At 43.6% G+C, this 14,704-nt stretch overlaps 1 protein-coding gene across 1 annotated transcript in view; it reads left to right on the top strand.

Moving 5' to 3' along the window:
* Positions 1–14,704, top strand: part of TAGLN (transgelin) — a 114,272-nt gene that overhangs the window by 89,302 nt on the left and 10,266 nt on the right. The window contains exon 4 of the mRNA XM_044080962.1: positions 13,633–13,735. Coding sequence (XP_043936897.1) covers positions 13,633–13,735 — 103 coding nt within the window. The remainder of the gene's footprint in view (positions 1–13,632; positions 13,736–14,704) is intronic.

Raw genomic sequence — 14,704 nt, 5'->3', positions numbered from 1 at the left:
AAATGCCGTCGGATGCTCGGCGCCAGCTTCTTCGAAGAAGCGCAAGGACAAGGCAGTTAAGCCTAGGCTAGAAGAACCGTCTGTACCGGACGCCGGTTCTTTAGAGGTGTCGGTGGAGCCGGTGGCTCCACCGGAGGTTTCTTTGTGTTCCCAGGGTGAGACCTTATTTTTGCAAGATGTGGCCTCTCAGGAGACTAGTCAGGCTGAGGGGGCTTCTCAGGTTACTATACTCCCCTCCCTTCCTAAGGTGGCTAGGTCCTCTCCTTCTCTTTCTAAGGCTTCTCCCAGGGGCAGGCCAGGTTTAGCTTCAGTTGGTGTTACCCCTAGCTCTTCAGGTACTGTGCCCAAGAAGCATATGCTTTAGATGGCAGAAGATTTGATTACTTTGATTAGGGGTTCTATGCCCCCTCCTGATAAGAGACCTAGGGTGGAGCCTGAGCTGGGGGTTTTGAGCAGGCTTCAGATGTTTCAGAGTCTTCGGCCGAAGACTTGCAGGAGTACTCTCCTTATTCTGATTCTGATGTGGATGATGCTACTCCTTCTGCTACTCCTCCTGAGGATTTTTCTTTTTCAGAAACTCTTCATTCCATGAGGGAGCATTTTAAGTGGGAAGGTCAGGACTTCTCTGATTCCAGGAAAAGGCTTAGGGAATTTCTGTTTTTACCCCAGCATAGGCCTTTGGCTATACCTCCTGTTTTGGATGTAGTGGAAGATGTTTTTACAGAGGCTTCTCTTAATCCTGATTCTTTGCCTCCTGCTCCTGTTAAGCCGGATAGGTATTACAGGGTGCCTGACGCTCATAAGTATCTTTTTAAGAGTCCTAGGGCAGACCCAGAAACTGTTAGCCAGGGGCCTAAAGGTGTTAAGGCTTCTGTGGTTAAAAATCCGGTTCCTGCAGACAAGGAGGCTAGGGCCTTGGATAGATGGGGAAAGAAAGTCTATACTTCTTCCACTCTAGCTATGAGGGCTCTGAATTGCCAGTTTCACATGTTGAAATACCAAAACTATCTCCTTTCACTGTTGAAGTCTAAGGTTGATGCTCTGGCAGTAGGTATTTATTGTAAAGAGTTGCAAGATTTAGTGCATGTTTCTGAACAGGTGGGTAAGCATTCTTTGCAATGTGGTTTTGTTGCTGTACAGGCCTCGTCTAGGGTGGCTGCCACTGGGTCAGTTCTTCGCAGGCACGCCTGGCTGAGGGATCAGAATTTGTCTGAACATGTTAAAACAAGGATTTTAGATACTCCTTTACAATCTGACGTGTTGTTTGGTCCTCCTGTTGAGTCAGTTTTAAAGAAAATGGAAGACAAGGCTAAGTCTATGCAGACTGTTAAAGATTTTTTGCAGGTCCAGCCTCCAAAGTTTAGTAGAAATTGGCCTACTAAGGGGTGGACGTATCCTTCTTATGATTTCCAGTCTAGGGGTAGATCTAGACGTGGTAAGGGCAGAGCTCAGGGCTCTTTCAGGCCTAGAACAGGAGTTCTCCTGCACAGGCTTCGGGTGAAGGCAGGGGTCAGTCCTTTCGTAAGCAGACCCAATGACCTACCTTTTCAGCTGCCAGAGCCTGCTCGTCTGGCAGCACCTTTGGGAGGAAGGTTGGCACTTTTCAAAGAAAATTGGAGTTTAATTACCCAGGACAGATGGGTATTGGATATCATACACCACGGATACAGGTTTTATTTCCATACCTTGCCTCCTTTCAAAGGCATGCCAGACGTTCCTCCTCAACAAAGAATAGAGGCTCACAAACAGGTTTCTCTGTTGCTCCAACTAGGGGCCATACAGCCGGTCCCTCTGCCAGAAGTGGGCCTAGGATTTTATTCTCGCCTGTTCCTAGTACCAAAGAAGGGGAACACGTGGAGACCAATTTTGGATTTATCTATCCTCAACACTTATCTGGACATTCCCAAGTTCAAAATGTTGACGTTGCAACAGCTTTTACCTCTGCTGGGCAAAGATCATTGGATGGTAACTTTGGATCTCAAGGAGGCTTACCTTCATGTTCCTATCAGACTAAATTGCAGAAAGTATCTGCGTTTTCGAGCTGGGACTTCTCACTATCAGTTCTCTGCATTGCCCTTTGGCTTATCTACTGCGCCCAGAGTGTTTACGAAAGTTCTGGCTCCAGTGATAGCTTTCTTCAGACTAAAAGGAATACAGATCTATCCTTATTTGGATGACTGCCTAATTCTGGCTCAGGGAAGAGAAGAGCTTCTTCATCATTTGGAATATGTGATAGCAGTGCTAAGATGCCTAGGGTATTCTGTGAACGAAATAAAGTCCAGTCTAGTACCCTCTCAAGACATGTGCTTTCTGGGTGTGAGACTGAATACAGCATCCCAGATGGCCTTTTTAACCCCGGACAAACAAAAGAGTCTATCCCTTTACTTCCATCAACTATCTCATCAGTCCGGGCTGACTGCAAGGACAGTCCTTCAAGCCTTAGGGTTCATGGCATCTTGTATTCTGGTGCTTCCCAATGCCAAACTGCATATGAGGAAGCTACAATGGTATCTCAAAAATGTATGGACACAGCACTGCCAGGATCTGGACACTGCCATTCAAATAATACCTTGCATTCAAATGGAATTTTTGTGGTGGGCTCAGGAATGTCACCTAAACAAGGGACTCTCTGTGACCCGGCCAGAGGCGAGTCAGATTTTAACGACAGATGCCTCAGACAAAGCTTGGGGAGCTCATCTAAATGGAAAGTGGATACAAAACAAGTGGCCTGTCAGACTACAACATCTACATATCAACATGAAGGAGATGTTAGCAGTCCAGTTTGCATTACTAGCTTTCAAGGAATTGCTTCTTCCAGGGCAGGTGTTGATTCTAACAGACAACACAACTGTCATGTGGTACATCAACAAGCAAGGGGGAATGCATTCTTATCCTCTATGCAGGCAAGCAATGATTTTGTGGGAGACTGCTCTCAGTTTACAGCTCAATCTCCAGGCAAGGTTTCTGCCAGGAGCACAGAACTCCTTAGCAGATGTGTTGAGCAGACGAATTATGGATCCCCACGAGTGGAAATTGGATCCTCATGTATTTCAGAAATTGACAGTGTCATGGGGAACTCCAGACATAGATCTGTTCGCTTCTCCACTAAAACATTAGCTGCCAAAGTTTTGCACAAAAAGGTTTCATCCCACAGCTTGGAAAGTGGATGCTCTTTCTTTCAATTGGAGCCATCTCCATGTGTATGCCTTCCCACCTCTGCCTCTCCTCCCAAAGGTACTTCTAAAGGTCAGACAGGACAAGCCAAGGATGATTTTAATAGCTCCGGATTGGCCTCGACAGCACTGGTACCCATTACTGAGAAGTCTGGTACGGAAGCCTCCATGGCCTTTGCCTTCGATTCTACACCTGTTGTCGCAGGAGGACAGCCATTTACTAAATGTCAAGCTTCACTCTCTGCACCTAACAGCCTGGCATATTCTGTTTTGAACCATAGCGGGCCTCCGCTTCCTCAGCAAGTTTTGAATGTTATTTTGGAAGCTAGAAGGCCTAGTACAAGGAAAGTGTACGCAGACAAATGGAAGAGATTTTTATTTTGGAGTGCAGCAAAAGATTTTGATGTTTCTGAGCCTAATTTGTGTGTGGCTCTTCAATATCTTACTGAGTTACTAGACAAAGGTTTGTCTTTCTCTTCTATTAAAGTTCATGCTGCAGCAATTTCAGCTCACTATGATTGCGACCCACCATTGTTTTCTCATCCTTTGTTCAAGCAATTTCTTAGAGGGCAAAGAATATAAGACCCCACGAAGAGCTCCTACTCCTGCTTGGGATCTCAATTTTGTGTTGGAGAAACTCACTCTACAACCTTTTGAGCCTGCAGCTACTGCTGAGTTGAAATATTTATCATGGAAGACTGCTTTTTTGTTGGCCATTACCTCTGCAAGAAGGGTTTCTGAATTACAGGCCCTTATGGCGGTTGAGCCTTTCTTGATTTTCCATAAGGATAGAGTATCATTACGTACTAATCCTTCCTTTATGCCTAAGGTGGTTTCTAGTGTGGCTTTAAACCAAACTATTCATTTGCCTACTTTTTATGCAGATCCCCAAAATAAAGGGGAAAAGATTTTGCACACTTTAGATGTTCACAGGCAGTTGCGGTATTATTTGGACAGAACTAAAGGGTTCAGGCAGTCTCAGCAGTTGTTTGTTTCTTTTGCTTTGAGTTCTCAGGGCAGGCCTGTGTCAAAACAAACTATTTCTAAGTGGATTGGGTTTTGCATTGCTTTCTGTTATTCCCATCATGGCAAGGAGATTCCAGCTGGGATTAGGCCTCATTCCACTAGGGCTACTGCCACTTCAACAGCTTTTTTGAGGGGAGTGGCAACCAAGGATATTTTGGAGGCAGCTACTTGGAGTTCTGTGCATACTTTCTCTAAGCATTATCACCTGCCACTTTAAGTCCAGGGCTGGTTTTGCCACTGCTGTTTTGCAGGGCATTTTGGCAGCTCCTGCTTCCTTGTAGTTGGCCATCCTCCCTTACCTCTGCTTTGGGATTCTACCCAAGTGTAAGGACTGCAGCAATGTGAGATGAAGAACATAGTACAGTTTTGTACCTACCATAAATGTAGATGTTCGAAGATCCACATTGCTGCAGTCCAATTTACCCTCCCTCCTTCCCCTCTGTAGTTAGTGGTGGTTGTGTGGGTTGGGTTGTACGTGTGGTGTATATTGTGTATATATATTGTACCTATAGTTAGTGCACGGGTGGTTGGTTGGTTGTTTGCTGTCGTTTGGTTTTGACCTTTATTTTTAGGGTCTTCTGACATCTGGGGCAAGAAAAGACTGAGGATATGACGTCGGTCATGCGCATTTGTACCCTGACGTTCTGATGTCAGTCAAATGCGCCCTGACCGACGTCAGCCTTGATATTCGGTCCGACCGAGGACAGCGGACTACCCAAGTGTAAGGACTGCAGCAATGTGGATCTTCGAACATCTACATTTATGGTAGGTACAAAACTGTACTTTTTCGAGTTTCAGAACCGAAGTATTCAACTAAAGCTAAGTACCCCATTGGGGAAACTTTTTCTTGCTCCTTACTGATGCCAGTAAAAGTTAATAATTGCATTACTTGTAGAAAGCAAATACCTCACAAAGATTTTCATTCATACTGTATTCCTTGCCTAGGCCCTGACCATGACATACCTTGCTGTCAGTTTTGTGCTTTATTTAATCAGCGCACTAGCCGTCGTCGGTATATTTTCGCCTGTAAATATTTCAGTTCTCGGTTTAATTATCCAGAAATGTCGTCGGTTAGCCATCCGACTACTGGTACTCCGAAAAAACGTACAGATAAAGACAGAGACAGGCCGCCGAGGTCCAAAGCTGCCGAAGACGCTTCTCCTAAACCAGTCGCCAGTTCGCCGGTACTCGGTGAGGTGCTTTCGCAGCCCCTGATACCTGCTACTTCTGACTCGCAGGCCTCTACTGAGACCCATTCGGAGAACGGTATGCCGCAAGATGCTTCAACTGTGGAACGTGCGGATGCCTCTACCTTGGATGGGTCCAGAGCCGCTGTGCAGGCACCGGCTTCTGACGGTGTATTCAGGCCTATGGACTAGCATATTAAACAGACGCCTCCTTCTTCATTTAGGCCAAAATCTCAAACCATGCCTAAGAAACTGACGCCCAGGCTGCATGCTCAGGCCTCGATGCCTAAAAAACAAATGATAAGAATGGCTGAAGATCTTATAACTCTAATCAGGGGAGCCAACCTCCCCCCTTCTAAGAGACCTAGGACTGAAGTTGTTTATGAATCTTCTGACCAGGATTCTGATTTTTCTGATTCTTCTGATCTGGATTTGCCCTTATCTACTTATGAGGATTCTGATGCAGAGGACTCTATTCTCTCTGCTTCCCCTCCAGAGGAATTTTCTTTTGGTGAGACCTTACATACTCTAAGGGAGCATTTCCACTGGGAAAGCCAGGATTTTTCTGATTCAAAAAAGAGACTTGGGGATTTCTTACTTCTGCCTCAGCATAGGCCTTTAGCTATACCTCCTGTACTATACATTGTTGATGATGTCTTTTCAGAATCTAGTTTGGCCCCTAATTCTTTGCCTCCTGCTCCCAGAAAACCTGACAGATATTACAGGGTTCCTGAGTCACACAAGTTCCTTTTTAAAAATCCTATTGCGGATCAAGAGACTATTTCACAGGGACCCAAGGGCTTTTAAGGCTTCTACTGCTAAAAATCCTACCCCCTCTGATAGAGACTCCAGAACACTGGATAAATGGGGTAAGAAAGTTTACACTTCTGCAACCTTGGCCATTAGGGCTTTAAACTGCCAGTTTCATATGTTAAAGTATCAACAACATGTTATTGGATTGCTTAAACAGAAAATGATGATTCTTGACTGTGCTGAAAATAAAGAATTACAGGATTTAACGCATTCTGCTCAACAGGTTGGAAAACATACTTTGCAATGTGGATTTGATTCATTAGAGGCCTCTTGCAGGGCTGCTGTTACTGGGTATGTGCTCAGAAGGCATGCTTGGCTTAAGGAGCAGTCTTTGCCTGATCATGTTAAAGCCAAATTGTTCGATGCTCCCTTAAATCAGGACCGCCTGTTTGGCAACAAGACTGAGGAAGTTCTTAAAAAGATGGAAGATAAAGCTAAATCTATGCAAACTGTTAAAAGATTTCTTACAAGTTCAGCCTCCTAGATTTAGTAGGCACTGGCCCTCTAAAAATTGGTCCTTTCTAGCCCCTTCCAGGTCTTCTCAAGCCAAACCCAGACACAGCAGAAACACCAGGTTTCAGTCCCAAGGGACACACAAGACTAAACAGTGGGGGGTTTCCGCAACCAAATCTGGGAGTAGAAAGACTCCCCATATGGAAAACTGTCTCAATGACTTGCTTCTAAAACTTCCAAGCACTTCCCAACTGAATGCTCCTTTAGGTGGAAAGATTGGTCTGCTGGCCAGAAACTGGGAACTCATTACCCAGGACAAATGGGTTTTAAATAGTGTCCCAGGGATACATATTTCACTTCCACACATTACCAACACCAAGCGGGTGGCCAGATCTACCCCCATATTAGTGGGCAGAGACCCAAAATCAAGTAGTCTCTCTTAATCATGGGGGCTATTCAGTTGGTACCAGAAGAGGAAAAGGGACAATGTTTCTATTCGAGACTTTTCATGGTACCCAGAAAAGGCAATACATGGTGCCCTATCCTGGACCTTTCTACTCTAAACACCTTTCTGGTGACCAGCTGCTTCCTATGCTAGGAAAAGACACCTGGTTTGCAACACTAGACTTAAAAGAAGCATACCTGCACATCCCTATCAGGGAGTCTTGCAGAAGATACCTACACTTCAAAGCAGGCTACAGGCACTATCAATTCCCTGCACTGCCCTTTGGCTTATCTACTGCGCCCAGGGTATTCACAAAGTGCCTAGCTCCAGTCATTGCATTTTGCAGGCAAAGAAATATTCAAATATACCCATACCTGGACGATTGTCTAATTCAGGCAGGAAGCCAGGACATTCTTTTGAATCATCTGGCCTTTGTTCAAAGGGTACTGACTTGTCTGGGGTTCACCATAAATGAAAAGTAATCACACCTGGTACCCTGTCAACAAATTATATTACTGGGAGCAAGCTTAAATACAACTTCCCAGATGATTTTCCTCACGCCAGAGAAACGGATTCAAACAAGTGGCCACAAAAACCCAGCTATCTGCAAGGCAAATACTGCAAGCCTTGGGGTTTATGGCCTCCTGCATTCTTCTAATTCCATATGCAAGGCTGCATATTAGGAAACTGCAGTGGTATCTCAAAAGCCTATGGTGTCTACATTCACAGGATCTAGAAGCTGTGATTCCTATCATACCTTGCCTCCGCCTAGAGTTCCTTTGGTGGGCAGAGGCCTGCCACCAAAACAGGGACTACCATTCACATTACCCCCTGCCACCCAAATCTTAACAGATGCATCAGACTATGCATGGGGGGCTCACCTGGCAGGGAAGTGCATTCAGGGCAAATGGAACCCAAGTCAAATGCACCTACACGTAAACCAAAAAGAAATGTTAGCTGTACAGAATGCTCTGACAACCTTCAAGGACCACATTCTTCCAGGACAACTAATGGTAAAGATGGACAACACCACTGTCATGTGGTACATAAACAAGCAGGGGGTACACATTCTTACCCCATCTGCAGACTAGCCATGGCATTGTGGAACACAGCCTTGTGCTACCACATGAATCTACAAGCTCAGTTCCTGCCAGGAAAACTAAATACACTGGCAGATGGACTAAGCAGAAACCTCATGGACCCACATGAGTGGAAACTGGAACCAAGGATTTTCAACATGTTGACAAGCAAAGAGGGGAGCCCAGATATAGACCTGTTTGCCTCCTCCCCGAACCATCAACTGGACAAATTTTGCACAAGGATTCTCCACAAGCTAGCTTGGAAAGTGGATGCCCTATTCTTCAGCTGGAAAAACCTATCAGTTTATGCCTTTCCTCCTCTGCCTCTGCACCGCAAGGTACTACTAAAGATCAAACAGGACAAGCCAAGGACAATTTTAATTGCACCAGACTGGCCTCGCCAACACTGATATCACTCTTGCGCAGTGTGTCACGCTTGGCTCCATGGCACCTGCCTCAGACTCCTTCCCTGTTGTCTCAGCAGGAGAACCAGATTGTGCACTCTCAGCTGCAAACCTTGAAACTAGCAGCCTGGCTAATTACCTAATCTCTCCTTTACCATCCCTCAGTAAATCTGTGATGGATATCATTTTAGAGGCAAGGAGGCCTAGTACTAGAAAATCTTATGCTGCAAAATGGAAAAGATTTTGTGCCTGGAACCAACCTCAAGGAATGAATGCAGCAGTGCCCAATTTACCTCAGATACTACAATACTTGAGGCCTGTCCTTTTCCTCCATCAAAATTCATGCCTCAGCCATTTCAGCTCATTATAGCACAGAGCCAACCCTCTTCTCTCACCCACTGTTCAAGCAGTTCCTCAGAGGGGCCAACATTTTAAGGCCACCCAGAAGAGCTCCAACTCCAGCCTGGGATTTTAACTTTGTCTTGGAGAAACTCACTTTTCCTCCTTTCAAGCCAGCTGCTACTGCACATTTAAATGTCTTTCCTGGAAAACAGCTTTCCTTCTAGCAATCACTTCTGCAAGAAGGATATCGGAATTACAGGCCCTTATGAAGGTGGAACCTTTCATCATCTTTCATGCGAACAGGGTGTCCCTCAGAACTAATCCCTCCTTCATGCCCAAGGTGGTATCCAGTGTAGCTCTTAATCAGTCCATTCATTTGCCTACCTACTTTCCTAACCCACAGACCAAAGGGGAACGGATACTGCACTCTTTAGATGTGCACAGACAGCTTAGGTTCTACTTGGACAGGACTAAACCTCAAAGAAAATCTGAACTGCTGGTGGCATTTGCTGCAGGGACAGAGGGGAAAGCTATTTCAAAACAAACCATTTCAAAATGGATAGGCCACTGCATTCATTTCTGCTATAAGCACCATGGAAAACCTATCCCACAGGGCATCAGACCCCATTCAACCAGGCTGCATCTACCTCTACAGCCTTTCTCAGGAGCATCCCTACTAGGGACATCCTAGAAGCTGCTACCTGGAGTTCTGTACATACTTTCACCAAGCATTATCATTTGCCAATTTTCTCTAAATCCAGAGCTGATTTTGCCACTACAGTCTTGCAGGGCCTTATAGCTGGTCCTAATTCTATTTAAATTCCACCTCCCAACCTTAGCTTTGGGAATCTACCCAAATGTAATGACTGCAACAGTGAAACATGAAGAACATAGTACAGTTGTGTACACTTACCATAAATGTAGATGTTTGAGTGTATTCACTGTTGCAGTCCTGGGTTACCCTCCCTCCAGCCCCCTTTCTCCTTTTGGCTTTACATCTACTCTCACTTACTATGCTCAAAAAGCTTTTTGGTGTATTTGCTTTTTTGTTGGAGGTATATACTTGTATTTATAGATTTAATTGCTTCCCATTAGGGGGGGCACCTGACATCTGGGGCAAGGCAAGAAAAACTGATGTAATGGCATCGGCTGACGTCATGAAAGAAGGGACAGCAACTGACGCAGGACCCAAGACTTTGTTAATCAGGCCAACTGAGGACTACTGCAAGCAGGTAACCCAAATGTAATGACTGCAACAGTGAATACACTCGAACATCTACATTTATGGTAAGTGTACACAACTGTACTTTTCCAGTAAGCAGTGAGAAAACATATGAACCAATAATGACAAAACTGCCCAACTGAACATTTCAACCATAAAGGGCCACTCAGACATCTGTCATTACAATCCACGAATATCAATCAGTATGCAGAAACTCTGCAGAAGTCTTTTGGCTTTTCCCAGTTAGGGGTTGCCACAGCGGACCTCTGGTCCGCTAATGATTGGCAGTGGATTTTTACGGTGCTGAGTTGCCGGCCCGATGCCCAACCTTCAAAAAAGGCACACCCATTCACGCATGCACCTACCTGCATGTCTTTAATGTCACTCGACCGTTGGGAGAACATGCAGACTCCACACAGAAGGCACTCCAGCCAAGAATTGAATGGGAGAACCTCTTGCTGTGAGGTGACAACGCTAACCGCTGCACCACCGCGACCCCTCTACAGAAGTAAGTCAAAACCACAGCGGCCCCTGTGCAGAAGTAAGTCATCTGAATAATTCCGCCTTAAAGAGATCTGTAACTAATAAAAGGGTTGCTGCTAGCAAACAACTTTATTTCAGTGTTTCATCAACAAATTTAGTGCCTGCTGCCCTTGAAGAATAAATTGCTTGCTTAAAAAAATGGTAAGCTGGTAATATTGCATGGATGGCAAAATGAAAACAGGCTCATAGTTATTAGGCATCTCATCCAAAAGAGGATGTATTCAGGACTTCAGTACCCACCCCCTAAAAATGCAAAACAGTGTCAACAATCCATCAATATGCTGCGGGAGTAGAACAGACAGCCTTTTGCTTTAAAATGCAAGCATGCTACCTGTTGTGCTACTAACACAGCTTTAAAAAGCTGTACCACAACAGTGATGCCATTTGCTAACTAGCTAAACAAATCTGTTGAACATTTTAAACAGACTTAGCATGAGCAGCAGTAAACTTCTCTTTCCCTGAAGCTCACAATTCCTTGAAAGTGCACTTGAAACTAAATTTCTTGAGAAATACAATGATTTGCCAGAGAAACCCCATTTTATATGAAACAGACCAAATAAGGCAAAAATATGGCACACTGCGAATATCTGGTCAACTGACAGCTGCACTCGGGCACCGCTTCTTATTAAAGCCTTGATAAAAAAAAAAATATCTTCAGGTTCTATCAACAAGATCGTCTGGATCAATCATTAGCTCTGCATTAATTTCTGTTTGCTGGCAAAAGAGAGAGAGCAGACCCATACCCATACAGCAACCAACATAAATATGGGACCTGTCTTACTTGGAGGGAACAGAACAGTTGTTTAAATTTCCCTCCAAGTTCTAACTGTTGGCAGAAAACACAGGACAAGTGAGCAGCTCCTTAGCCACTGCTCAGCTGCATATAGGGAAGTTTCTTTCTTGTTTTTTTTTTTTTTTTTAAATAAATTGTGGATGAGCAGCGCAACTTTTCTTTCTCCATTTACAGGGTCGGGTCATGGATAATGCCCAAAAGCCAGGTGGGTGCAAGTGAGCTTGTGGACCCCTTGAGTTTATCGTACGGACCCCAGTTTCGGAAAAAACTGATCTAGTGCATAGTTGGTAGTGGAAGTTCACGGGAACAAAAGGCACATCAAAAGACTACTAACAGCATATCGAAAAACACACTTACTGAAATCCCAACATAAAAGCCAAAACAAAATCTTATAACAAAAAACCCACCATCACATTCAGTCCAAATTTTTCTGAATAGTGGTATTGTTATAGAAAAGGTTTTTCTACAGTAAGATGTAGGATTAGGGTTATGGTCAGGGTCAGGGTTAGCCCGAGTTGGTAAGGTGGGCAAGGAGATGCACATGTGTGTGTGTGCATGTGTGTGTTTATAATACTAAGTCACGTTAAATGCCATCAAGGTACAGGAAGTCTGATTTTGAAAGTCCTCTTCAATATGTAACCATTCGTATTTCCAATTCTGATATTCTCAGCTTGATACAGTTTTATAAATATCCAGCTCTCATGATCAGGAGCAGGGGATGCACATAGCATCTTCTGCCAGCACACATAATGACATTGTATACCAGGTTAAAGGGCATGCCAAGACACTGCACTTAGTAATTTTATTCTGCTGCTTACACAGTTCATATCTCAGTCCCAAAATGCATTTTTGGAAAGCCCAAGCATTTTTTTTATTTGTAAGTCACTAGACCCTTTGAGATCACTGGCTAGGACCAGTAGTGCTGCAGTGTCTGTGCAGCCTGGCAGATGTGCATGATGTAAGAAGTTTACGTATCAGACGTTCTTGTAGAAAAAAGTGCAAGAAGCTAGAATTCAGAGGGCATTTTTCCTGATTTGTGTCTCATATGTTGATTTGCAGGACATTCCTTTGTGTGATCCAGTCCAGCCTTTGATTAAAGAGTGGAGGTAAGGGATTCAGTGACCACAGATTTGCCCGGCCTATTCTTATTTAGTCCACTCAAGTGATGCTGTGCAGATCCTCATATGCTGCATTTCTCCCTCGGCTGCTGATGGATCAAACCAATGACCATTATTAAGTAGTAAGAGAAGCAGGAGAGACATCACCAGCAACAACAACAACCTGGGGGTGAATCTTGGGGTTCCACTCTTGTTTGTCTCAAAAATGAGCATCCTGGACACCATGACCAGCAGTTTCATGCAAAGCAAACCCTTGAGCCGCTCACCTAAGGATTAGTGGCTGAACTCAGGCTACGGGTATCTAGTCTCCCCCTCAGGCCAAAAAATACTTGCTGGGCAAGAATGAGAAGGCTTCCATGAGAATGCCAGCACTGGGGAAATGTATGCTGTTTCAAACTGCGAGTGGACCTGTCCTAATGTTTGCTGGAGCATGCCCTTAGTGAACTTGGACTGATGGCCATGTAAGGCTTGAATGATTTGGCAGCACCTCCACATGCATTCCCCTGTGAGAAAACGACATGTTTATCATTTGCTCATCGCGTCTTACATCACATACTCTCTACTGTACTGGTTACCTCAGTAAGTCTATTAGGACTGATCTGACTTCCTTTTTTCTAACTGCAATATTTTTACATACCTTGCTTCCACTAGCAGAGCTTTAATGCACAAGTTATTTGCTAAATCTGATATTACTGTGTTGTGCATATTAATAGTTTGGTGTCTTTGCATCTTGCATTCTGGCTTATGTCATGCCTGAGTCATCTGTGATCAGTGCAGTTGCATAACAAAAGGAATAAATAATCTGACAGATTGTTTGAAAAGTGCTATATGAACAGCACACCTATCTAGCTGTAGTAAAACTAGTGTCACTCAAGTACACACTAGTCTTCCTTATCAAAGGGATAAGTCAAGTAAGTGTGTGAGAGAGTAAGGATCTGCAGAATTTTAAAACGCATTGTGTTTCTGTGAAAACAGAATTTTTGAGTAGAGGATCTTTATTTAATTTTAGTTAACATTTTTTTCTTATTTTCTAGGAAAGGATATGGCAGCAGTTCAGAGAACTATGATGTCTTTAGGTAGCATTGCAGTAACAAAAGGTGATGGATTTTACAGTGGAGACCCAAACTGGTTTATGAAGTAAGTAACCCGAAGACAACTTGCTATTTTATTATTCCATGTGTGAACAACTGGGATGAACATCTCAATTTAAGAAATATGAATTTTTGGTGTATTTGTCTGCATTATTTTGTACTAACTGGCAACCAACTTGGGACAGTATTTCGAATGGCTTTTGTGCAACTTTTTACGGACTTAATTTTTGCATTTTTCTCAAATTTTACATTTTTTGACTTTAGTAGGCTAAATGTATATTAGATAACAGACCAAATGCATTAAAATAACTTTTTTTCTTCTGTATTTTGTTTGCGTATTATGTTTGTATTCCCTCAAGTTTGTGTCATCCTTAGGAAATAACCACATACATAAATTTGAAAATGAACATAAACTGGGCTTTCTGTGAGTTGCCATTGTCACATTGGTTTGGGGAAATTATTGTCCGTAAGTTATGTCCTACTGTAAACACATTATTTGTTATGATCCCTTCTATTCTGTACTGTTGTTCCTTCTCCAAATGTGCCCTTCCTGCAGAAAGTGAACCCTAGTATGTTAGCATACCAGCTTCTTTGCATACCATGCTCCTTTGATTACCAGTATATCTAAAATGCACTTTGTTTAAGGTAACAATTCTTGCATAAACTTGTTTTAGCACTCAACCCCATGTACCTCAAAGATGGCAGTCTTACTAATCCTGCAAACTACAGACTTATGTGCATTCTACCCCCACAAAACAAATTACTGGAGACCCTGTTAAACCGTCAATAAAGGAGAAACCTGATCAGATAAAGTACTTCTGTCTAGTAGCATGGGTTTACACAGGGTTATAACACCACTGTAGCACCATTGTTTCTTATCAGTGCAAAGTATACCAACATAAAAATAAACTACCAGGAGCCTTGTTTAATGATATTAAATGCATGTGTGATGCAATGAGTACCCCCCCCCCTCCTGCTTTAGTGAAGTAGAACAAAAAGGCTGTAGATCTTTAGT

Source organism: Protopterus annectens, chromosome 8.part0, assembly GCF_019279795.1.
Source record: "Protopterus annectens isolate FY-2018-M chromosome 8.part0, PAN1.0, whole genome shotgun sequence".
NCBI classification, from domain to species: Eukaryota; Metazoa; Chordata; order Ceratodontiformes; family Protopteridae; genus Protopterus; species Protopterus annectens.
The sequence above is the reverse complement of the archived record's forward strand: the minus strand, read 5'-3'. Positions and strand labels throughout refer to the sequence as shown.